Here is an 11,912-nt window from a genome sequence, read left to right as displayed (position 1 = left end):
TTTGGACCTTTCATGAAATGTGGAGTTATGGGCCAAATACACATCAGATTTTCTGTCACAATAATGAACAGCAGCAGAAGGAGATGAGAGTTGTAAGAATTGCAGAACATATTGAATCCACTGAATCTCTGAAGAAGCTACTGCTAAAGCTCTATATTCAGCGTCGGTTGAACTTTTTGAAACAACTGCCTACTTTTTGCTTTTCCAGGAGACCAGTGAATCACCAATAAATATTGTGTACCCTGTTATGGACCACTATGCCATTTTCCCTTTCACATGAAACAAGATACATGACAGACATTTGTTTTCGTGTCATTTGAATATTTTTCGTGACAGTATTTTAACTCTATGTCATCTGAAGGCGAAATAAAAAATACGCTCGATTCCCAGATGACGTTACGATTACAGAATCCTGTCATCCAAAGAAAATGCGCGTTTTTGTTAAATTTCACTTGCTCATCAGATGACACCTGTAATAAATGACTGTCATTGTATACGGAAAACAAAAAAAAAAGCGGCAAACAAAATTTCACTTAAGTAGCCATATACCAAATTTAGGCGCTGGATGGTTTGACTAAAATTCCAGCTCGTATATAAACCTTGTATCTCACCCAAAACCCCATTTTCTAGGTTACGCAATCTTGATCCCCTCTCATCTCTCTCTATCTCGATGGTTGATTCATGCAATCAGTGAGCTCGAAACACGGTACTGGTAAGTATCTATTGATTTTCATTGTTCCTTACTCTCTCTTTTCCTCATCCGATTTACTTTTGTGTATGTCGATTTCAGCAACTGGAATAAGGATCTATTGATTTTCAGACCTATCGTTGAAAGGGTTAGATCTTTCGCTTAGATACACTGATTTTATTGTGTTCATTGTTAGATTTACCGCTGAAAAGCTTGGGTCTTTATCTTTTTTAACCTAGGGAAATACAGTGCCGGTTGCTGAAGATGTTCTGGTTTCTTTTTATTTGAACATAATATTTGCAGGGATAGTATGCGAAGGCTGACTGAAGAGATTGTCAATCCGTTCTTGCGTTTAGCATATGGGAAGATTTCTTTAACTTATTGAGTATATATTATTGTTATATTGGTTTGAACCGATTGGTTGCATGTATGATGTGTGTTGTGGGTGGTGCTGCTGAGATAGGTTTGCAATATATCTTCCACTTGGCTTGTTATCTGAATGAGTATGTGTATGTATATGAAGCATGTTGGCTTGTTCATGCTTAATGTTCTGCTTAGGAAGCTAGAAGTGATTGAGTGTGTTTGATGTACTGTTTAGGAACATAGAACTCATTGATTTAGGAAACTAGCCTGATTTTGAGTATATATATATTGTTATATGGGTTTGAACTAAACGATTACATATATGTATAATGTTATGGGTGATGATGAAATGATTGGTATGAACTGATTGGTTAGATATAACTATTTAGGAAGCTATGACTCGTAGAGTTGATGTATGAATGATCATTACGCATGTCGCTGCTAGGCATACTCTAAAGCTTTGAATGTCATTGTGATTGGCAATACTCTTACACCTATGAGTTAACTCTAAAGCTTGAATTTCTTTCTTCATAGCCTCTCTCCAACACTCATGTTGCTGAGCTTGCTTATAAGTTTTAGGTTCAGGAATAATGTCAGCTACCATAACGTATGATTTATGTTTAGCAGAAAACCTATGATAACTAATAACTGATTCAAGAGGATACTTAGGAAAAACATAGAAGGTTGAGAGCACAACTGATGATAGTTGAAGTCTTGCAAATATCTAGGAGCATTTCTATTTCTCACGGACTTCCTAACATGAACATATGATGTTGAAGGCACAGAATTCTGCACACAAGTAACCTCATTTGTTGAAGTGTCATGAACAGGATTAGGTATATTGATAGAAGCATGTAAAGTAATAGGGCCATGCTCATTAATAGGTTCATGCCCACAAGGACCAACATAATCATAAGAAGAATCAGAAACAACATCCTCAAATGGCAAAGGATCAAAAATAGGAAAACTAAATTCTTTAGATGCAATATTATCCTTATAACTAGAGTAAGGAAAAACATTCTCGTGGAACTTAACATCTCTAGAAACAATATATGACTTATGTTTTAAATCAAATAACCTATATCCTTTGATGTTAGAGGGGAAACCTAGAAAAACACAAGGTAACACCCTAGCATCAAACTTCTGCTTATGTCCAGCCACAACAGTAGCATAAGCAAGAGAACCAAACACTTTTAATTGAGAATAATCAGGCACTTTTTTATAAAGTTTATGATAAGGAGACAGATCATTCAACACTGGAGTATGAAGTAAATTAATAAGATGCACAACATGTAGAATGCAATCTGTCCAGAAATCTAAAGGTAAATTAGCCTGAAACCAAAGAGCCCTAGCAACATTTAACAAATGGTGATGCTTTCTTTCAACGGTACTGTTTTGCTGAGGAGTATAGGGACAAGCAGTTTGATGTACCACACCTTTTTCTGCATAAAAATCTTTTAAGTGTAATTTTTTTGCATTATCAGACCTAATGACTTTGATTTTCACAAAAAAACTGAGTATGAACAAAATTGTAAAACTTCTTAATAGCATTAGTAGCTTCATTTTTAGAAACAAGAAAATAAACCCAAGTAATCTACTGCAATCATCCACCACTGTTAAGAAATATTTATACCCCATAAGAGAAGGAACAGCCATAGGACCCCAGACATCAATATGCACTAAATCAAAGCATGCACTAGAAACTGAAGTACTAATAGGAAATTGCATTCTCTTTTGCTTAGCTAAAGGACATACATGGCAAAAAAAATCCATAGAATCACAAGAATTAACTAAACCAGAAATATTCATAGCTTTCAATTTAGAACATGCTAAGTGTCCTAACATATTATGCCATAAGGAAAACAAAGAAGATGAATTAGCAGTAATAGCATTTATGAATTGTGACAAGTCAGCATTTTGTTGAAAATGATAAAGTACATGCTCCTGATCAGCTGAACGAATCATCCTCCTGCCGATATTGTCCTGAAAAACACACTTGTTTTGCATAAAATGCAGTGAACAATTGTTATCTCTTAACAAACAACTAACTGAGATAAGATTAAACTTAAACACAGGAATGAGCAACACATTATGCAAGACTAAGTTATTAAACAATTTGATAGTATATACTTTATTAACCACTAAAGTAGACCGATTAGGCAGAAATACTTTCCTAAGAGCAATGCTAGTTACTTGATCAAAATAAATGTCAGTGTTAACCACATGATCAGTGGCTCCAGAGTCCACTAACCATGATGGTGAACCAGTGACAACATTAAGAAAAGGCATACCTGTGAAATTGGTATCTAATTGAGGTTGCAAAGTAAAAAGGACTTAAGGGATTTTGAGACACATCAAGAACCAGACTAGGGTTTTCACTAGGATGTAGGGTAAATTACATACGTGGTGTACAACCTTTACCCGCAATCACACTTTGGTGTACAACCAAAATTTTATCACACTAAACTGTACAACCTTTTAGTGACCTCCCACTAAAGTGTACAGCAGGTAAAAATGACCGGTCAATGCTCAGTCAACGCGCCACCTCAGCTTTGACTGGTCAAAAAGTAAAAAAAAAATCAACTACTTAATATAAAATTACTTCTATACCCCTATATCTCCATATCTTCATCTTCTTCCTTCTATTTCTTTCTCTCCCTTCAAAATTCTTTCTCTCTCTAACCTCTCTCTTTGAATTTCTTTATCTTTCTAACCTCTCTCTATCAAATTTCTCTCTCTAACCTCTCTCTCTAAATTGGATCAGCCTTAATCAAAATTGGTTGATAACCATCTTCGACCCTCTTCTTTAAATGAGATCCTACGGCCACTGTAATAATTATTGCTACTCCAAAAATGCCTACAGCCACTGCCCATGAATAAGTCGATGCTTTCGTTTCAACCAGCATCTGCAAGGATCAATAAAATTCAATTCAGCTATCTTGTTGAATCATTTGGCAAAAAGTATTGTATAAAAAGGAAGTATGTAAACTCACATGAACATGATCAGTATGTGAAATTTGAATAGGATTTGGTAAATGGTCTGCAACTAAAAGATAGAAGAGTCCCATAACCCTAGTGTGTGTTCAAGTACTTTTGCTATAATTGGATTCCAGAGTTAATTTCTCCCCATCTGCAATCTTCACTAATCCTGGATTTGGATAACAGGTTGATATTCCTACTATGTAACCAGCCTCATTTCCTGCCTCTTTTCCTTCCCCGTAAGTAGGTACCGATGTACATATGACACGTCCATCCTGAATTCATCCCACACATAAAATGCAAGAAAATGTTCGTAAGAATGTGTGCACGACAATCATGTAAAGCATTTGATGTCTAGGAAGTTTAATATCCGCAAGGAACAGCCTTAAAAAATGAAGGCTGATCCAATTTAGAGAGAGAGAAATTTGAAGAGAGAGGTTAGAGAGAGAAATAAATTTGAAGTTTCCTACAAATATTTGATGATATTGATTTTAGTGAGAGAGGTTAGAAAGATAAAGAAATTCAAAGAGAGAGGTTAGAGAGAGAAAGAAATTTGAAGGGAGAGAAAGAAATAGAAGGAAGAAGATGAAGATATGGAGAGATAGGGGTATAGAAGTAATTTTATATTAAGTAGTTGATTTTTTTTGACTTTTTGACCAGTCAAAGCTGAGGTGGCGCGTTGACTGAGCATTGACCGGTCATTTTTACCTGTTGTACACTTTAGTGGGAGGTCACTAAAAGGTTGTACAGTTTAGTGTGATAAAATTTTGGTTGTACACCAAAGTGTGATTACGGGTAAAGGTTGTACACCACGTATGTAATTTACCCCTAGGATGTAAGTAAAAAGGACTTGAGAGATTTTGAGACACATCAAGAACCCTACCTTCATCTCGATTAAATTCATACCATTATTTTCAAGACTAGAATTACCTTCTTGATTGTTGTTCGGAGGAATTTTACCTTCTTGATTAACATTTGTACGCCCAGACCCATCACGATTGTTATTCCGTCCATTGTTGCCTGTTTTCCCAATTACTGCACTAATGTACGTCATCTTCAACCAGGAGAAAAGATCGCAAACAAATTAGGACTACAACTAACAAAGATAACTAAAGAACGAAAGAAAAAAATGAAATTAGAACGCGGAAGCAATCTCTCTTTGCTCTGATACCATATTGAAAACAAGAAGGTTATGAAATTGATTAAAGAAAAGTTGGTTTACAGAGAAACATAAGTGTCTTTATATAGGCATCTAGAGTAACGGATACAAACATAAAAAGAGAAGAAAATACTAAACTACCCCTATTACATTTCTAATATCCTACACTACCCTCATGTTAATTAACATCTCTAATACATATCTATTGAAACTACACTGAAACCTCTATAAATTAATAATGTAGGGACCATGAAATTATATTAATTTATAGACATATTAATTTATCGAGTATAAATTTACTGAACTGACACAAGTCGGGACCAGAAGAAATTATTATTTTAAAGAGATTATTAATTTATCGACTATTAATTTATAAAGGTTTTACTATATTATGCATTTACCATTCTACCATTTGTATTTTAGGTTTTATTTCTATCTTTCAAGTTGTACCTGCTCCTCCTATAAAGTGCAGCTTCTCACTTAGTTTTCATTAATGAGAAATATCTGATTCTCAAGTTATCTAAATACTCTCTAGTTTCATTAATATCGACTCATTTATGATCCGAATTCACTAAATTTCAGCCCTAATTCCTATAATTTTCGAGTTGGATGTCATGCATTTTTACTATTCCAAACGAGTCTATGAATTTAGGAAATGTCCGTGTTAACCTTGGAGAATGGAGAACGGTGAAGTTTCCGATTACACCTCGACCGACCAAAACCCGCCTCGTACACGACACGGTCTTTTATCGATAAGTGGTTAGGTTGAGTATATTATTAGAAAGAATTGATAGAGGTATACAATAGAGGGTAGAATAAAGGTAGGAAAGGCAGGTGATATTTGAAAAGAAGGTAAAAGAGTGAAAGAATGAAAAGACTAATATGGAAAGAGATGTTATGAAGAAAAGAGGGAGAGTACATTGGGTTAATGAATGTAAAGCTGAGTTAGTTGAGGTACAATAATGGAAAGCCATGTGGTTTTCGGTCAGATCATTTTACAACAAAGAAAGAACCGCCCCTAGCCTAGACTTAGATTAGATGTAATCCCATCTCATATCTGAGCTCATCAAATGCAAGTTTACTACTTTATTTTCTGAGTTAGTTGCAGTTTCTCCTGACAATTTACTGCTAAAGGAAGAAATTTTTCTTTTGATTGCTACCAGACAACTTTAGACCTCCCCCTAACCAATAGTCTTTCTCTTCTCACTGTTTCTACTTTTCCATTCTCATGTTTTTATTACAATATCTCTTTTTACAACAAGACTGAACAAAATGTATGTGTAAACATTTTTTAATCAGAGGACCGCCCAAGCTATTTTATAAACGCCTCAAAGTCCAAAATTCATATTAATTTTCTCCGCGTAGTAGGGATGCAAATGGGGCGGAGATTCCTCATCCCCATCGCTAACCTGCCCGATAGGGATGGGGAATCCCCGATAAGGATCTCCATAGGATGAGAATGGAGATAATTTTGTTTCTCATGATGGGGAAGGTATCCCCACCCGAGGGGATCTCCATCCCTGCCCCGTTAATCCCCGATGAGGATCCCCGATTATTCACCATGATAATTGATTTTTTTTTTATGATTTAAGTACATTTTAATTAGGTGATTGGTTGGTTACAATTTTTAGTTTTTTTTTTATTTGAATATTTCAAGAATGGTTGTTAATATTTGATATTATTATCCATTGTTTACTAAAAGTTTTTATCTTTACTAATTTTTTAAACATAAACGGTGATTCCCTCGGTGAATGAGAAATGGAGTATGTGAATAAGGTTTTTGGAACATTTGTAAATAGGGAATGGGGATCCCCGTGGAATGGGGATGGGGATGGTGAATCCCCGACTAGATGTCCCTGACTAGACGGAGATGAGGATGAGAAATGCATTTCCCACCCCGCCCCGTTTACATCCCTACCCGGTAGTCACTTTATGGACGTTTATAGGCCCTTAGATCCGCTTATAGATCACATTGACTATTTACTTGTTGCTTGGAGGACGAGGAGAACAAAAACCGATTTGTTATAATTATTTTATTATAATTTAGTTTTAAATACCATTTTATGGTTGTTAAACCGTGTTACCACGTTGTGGATACTCTAAGAGAAAATATTGCGCTGGAGAATATATATTTTCTGTGATGGGCTACAACACAGAAAAAACAAACAAAAAAAAAGATTTTGAGTGATTATTGCTTTCAAAACGATAAAAAAAATTAACCGATTAGGGTTTTAAAAGCTTATAAAAAAATTACACTTTTCAAAATCTTAAAACATTTTTCTTACTTTGTTTGTAAGTTTTACAGTTGAATAACTTAAAATTTTTTGCTGATTTATTTTGATACTCAAACAAATATAGAAAAATATTTAGATACAAAATACTTTAAACAGACTAAATTTTTCACTCAATGTAAAATAGTGATAAATTTGATTTGTTGTAATTCTAATAATGAAATTAAGAAGTGACGGGGACAAAAGCTACTAAATTGAGTAGTATAGAAATATGAATCCTAGTGTAGGATATTTAGTGCAGATTCAATTGAGTGAAAAAAGAGAACAGAACATATAGCCTGAATCCCCAGATTGGATGATGCTTTGGTGTTTTACTGTTGGGGGAAGCAACTGTCATTATTTACAGTACAGTACAGTGTTGCTGAAACATGTCAGTATCTATCATCAATCCGAATTATGCAAAATTAAGGCACTTTGCATTCATTTTTATCTCTATCACCAAAATACTCTCTTTTTTAAGTACCAAATATGGCTCTAATATTTTGGCCACTTTTACCCAAATCAGTAAATTTCATTTTCCTTCTTATCAGGTGATTCAATTTCATACATTTCTTATAATTTGGAAAATCTACAAACCAGTCAACCTCTCCTTATTGCATTTTTTTTTTAAAGGACCTCTCCATAAACATGAGTTTTAGTTATTTCAATGTTGCACATTAATTTAAATGGCTAATAATAAATTAAATTCTATCTCAACATCATTACAAGGAGTCATTGTCAACTTTGTCCCAAGTTATTAAAGACAATCATTTTCATTCTTATGCTACCAAACAATCCAACTTTGTATCATGATAGAAATTGTAGCTTCATTTTAATATGTGGTCATTAAAATTGTTGATACTAATAGATTGACTCTCTAAACTTGTCTATAAAAGTAGATTTAAAAGTGTATCATTAACTCCATGAATTTGCTCATTCGGTAACAACTAAATACAAAAACTATAATACTAACTTCAAATCATCACTCATTCGATTTCTCAAACCTGCAACACGAACTCTTATAATAGGTTGAAAGGTAGAAGGGAAAGAGAAAAAATTACTTATCGGATAAATGAAGATGTATTTTTAAAATTTAGGTTTAATATGTTTTTGTATTTAGTTGTTACGGAATAAACAAGTTTAAGGAATTGGTATAAATATTTTTCCTAACCTAAACTAAACAAAAGGCATAATATATCTACCATTCTTTCGAACAAAACCTAAAAGAAATGAGAAGAGAAAAGAAAAGAAATATATACTGATATGGATTAGGGGAAAAATGTTTTTAAACGTGGACAGAGATTCCCCACGGAACGAGGATGGGAGAAATTTTTGACCACGTCTAACTCGTGGGAATGGAGACGGGGAATCACCAACTAATTGGGGGGATAGTAAATGCATTCCCCACCCTGTTAGCATCCCTAAATTGAAATAATTTTTTTTTTTTATCAAAACGAGAACTATATTTATCAACATTTACAAATTAAAAACTTTTAAATTGATATTACCAATTTTTCTTTACGTTAACAAACTTCAAAATAAAATTTTTAAAGAATTAAAATCATTTAGTATCAAGTTTTTTTAATTTTTGTAAAGTAAAAAAGTAAAATTGATCCCTCCTAAAATAACTTTCAAGGTTTATCCTTATAAGAAGTAAAAAAACTTAAAGTTGTAATAATTTGGTGAAGAAAATAAATGAAAAAAGGATAGGGGTACATGCACCTCCACCTCCATAGCTGCAAACATTATAAGCTTCAAATAATGACATGGCACTCATTTCCAAGTCTATGATGTGGAGCCACCCAAAGCCAAAGCCAAAGTGGTGAATACATCCAACAAACCCTAATTTCATTTATATTTACTTAATTTACACACTAGTTTTATGGATATATGTAAAGATGTCAGGGACATTACCAGCACCCACCAGAACCCATCAGTTGTGCAGCAGCAGCACCAGTCATTATAAAGACCAGACCCCTCTATAACTCCTCCTCCTCCTCATCTCTACTCTACACATAAATAAATAGAACAAAACTTTTGCTTTTTTTTACTTTTAGATCCCCATTAGTTTTTTTTAGTCCATGCATACCTTCTTCTTCTCCATTGAAGATGTTGAATAATAGAAATAATAATAGGTCTCCTTTCACTCCAACTCAATGGCAAGAGCTTGAACATCAAGCTTTAATTTACAAGTACATGGTTTCAGGTGTTCCTATTCCTTCTGAACTTATCTTTTCTGTTAAAAGAAGCTTGGAGTCTTCTTTATCTTCAAGAATCTTTCCTCATCAATCAAGTAAGTGTGTGTCTTTCTTTCCTTTTCTGTTTCTTTTGAAAGTGAAAGTAACTGAAAGTGTGTGAAATTTTGCAGTTGGGTGGGGCTGTTTTCAGGTGGGGTTTGGCAGAAAAACAGACCCCGAACCAGGGAGGTGCAGAAGAACAGATGGGAAAAAATGGAGGTGTTCAAAAGAAGCATACCCAGATTCTAAGTACTGTGAAAGACATATGCATAGAGGCAGAAACCGTTCAAGAAAGCCTGTGGAACAACTTAATAATAATACTTCTTCTTCAACTGCTACTTCTGTAATTCCTGCTAATACTATTCCAGCAACTCCTTCAATGAATAGAAACTTTTCTTCTTCTTCTTCACCTTCACCTTCTGCTTCTCCTTATTCCTTTTCTCCTCTTTCTACTTCTCCTGCTGAATCTGAATTATTCCATACCCATCAAAACACCATCCGTACTCCCCCTTTCCTTTATCCTCATTCTTCTTCAAGAACTTCTGCTTCTGGCTCTACTCATAATCTCTTTCTGGATTCTGGCTCTTCTGCTCATGTTGACAAAGATTACAGGTCTGTCTCAATCTAAATCATTCCTAATTCCATTCTTACTAATGCTTAATACATAATTAAACACCTCAATTTTAGGCCTATAGCATTGTCACAATTCAAATTTGATTAGACATACAAAGTGGATTTTATTTGATGAAGTTTGTCTAATTAGAAAATAAGGTTCTTAGAAGCCTAAAATTGACATAAAATTGGCATGTTCAGAGTAAGGATCTCAATACATGGTTTAATTCTTTGCAGGTATTTTCATGGAATGAGGGAAGGATCAGATGAGAAAGCATTCTTCCCAGAATCATCATCAGGAAACATAAGAACTTTGCAAGATCCATATCACAGCTTAGCAATGGGTGGTGGTGGTGGTTCTTACAAAAGCTTCTCTCAATCACAGTTTGAGAGCTTAGCAGCTGAAGCAACTTCAAAACAACAACAAGATGATCATCATCATCATAATGATCAAGAACAACATTGTTTTGTTTTAGGAACTGATTTCAAGTCACCATCATCATCATCATCTGCTGCTGCAGCATCAGCAAGACAAATGAAGTTAGAAAAAGAATCTGATCAAACACAAAAATCATTGCACCATTTCTTTGGTGAATGGCCACCAAAAAATTCAGAATCTTGGCTAGATCTTTCTTCCAGTACATCTAGACTCCAAACAGGTAAGTAAATTATTAATTAATGTCATTTAATTTCATACCAAGTATATATGTTAGATTGTACCAATTTATTTTGTCCACATTCACATTAGATATTTGATGTTTTGGTTTGGTTTGCAGATGGTTGAAATATCATCAATAATGGAAGTTGTTTTTATCACCTATGTTAGTGGCCAAAAGAGTACTAGAAGATGGTGGGTCAATGTGAAGTTGAAATATGTGGCTAGGGATAACCCACCCTTTTCTCTTTGTTTTTGTGGGATTAATAATGTAGGGTCTTTAGCTTTCTTAATCATTAAATATTTTATGTATCTTCCTCTTAAAAAGAAACATGTTTTGGGATATTTGTTCTCTTGCTTCTTTGACTGGTAGCATATCATATATCTTCAGTAGTACTATACACTATGCTCTCTGCTGCCTGTGGCTCCATTATATCAATGCATTTTTTCTCGTTTATCCTAAAGAGTCACAACTGACTCTCTCAGTAGGCCACATGGCTGGCTCAAGGAAACTTAATGCTAACTTGCTAAGTTTTGTGCTTTATATGAGCTTTTGTGGAAGCCTTATTTGCCCCAAATATATCCCACCTAATTAAGAGAGACTAAAACCTATCAAACAAACAAATATTCATTGTGACTTGATGGGTTTTCAACAATTTTTCTAGTGTTCCCAATTCTACTAAAGCTATAACAAGTAATTGTAATATGCTATTCACTATATCTATATAGAATATCTTGCCAATTTGGGAAATTTAAGAGGAAAACAGTTCTATTTTGTAAGTTTAGGACAGACAAATTGAACTTTGAATTTAGATAAGATTTTAAATCAGTTCCACGATAATCAGTCATTCATCAAGTAATTGAAATCTGCAACTAAAACTTAAACTTGGCTAAAGTGATTAGAGACATTCCCGGTGAGGATATTGTACGTTTTTATCCAAGTTTCATT

The 11,912-nt window shown here is 34.2% G+C and overlaps 1 protein-coding gene across 1 annotated transcript; it reads left to right on the top strand.

Moving 5' to 3' along the window:
* Nucleotides 1-9,448: 9,448 nt before the first annotated feature.
* Nucleotides 9,449-11,320, top strand: LOC136223849 (growth-regulating factor 5). The gene is made up of 4 exons (XM_066012018.1): nt 9,449-9,752; nt 9,828-10,308; nt 10,546-10,967; nt 11,085-11,320. Exons 1-4 carry the CDS (start codon nt 9,569-9,571, stop codon nt 11,090-11,092), a joined length of 1,095 nt encoding a protein of 364 aa, XP_065868090.1. The 5' UTR covers nt 9,449-9,568; the 3' UTR covers nt 11,093-11,320.
* Nucleotides 11,321-11,912: the final 592 nt, after the last annotated feature.

The sequence above is a fragment of the Euphorbia lathyris genome, chromosome 3 (assembly GCF_963576675.1).
Source record: "Euphorbia lathyris chromosome 3, ddEupLath1.1, whole genome shotgun sequence".
NCBI classification, from domain to species: Eukaryota; Viridiplantae; Streptophyta; class Magnoliopsida; order Malpighiales; family Euphorbiaceae; genus Euphorbia; species Euphorbia lathyris.
Note: the sequence above shows the minus strand (reverse complement) of the source record. Positions and strands in the feature narration are given on the sequence as shown.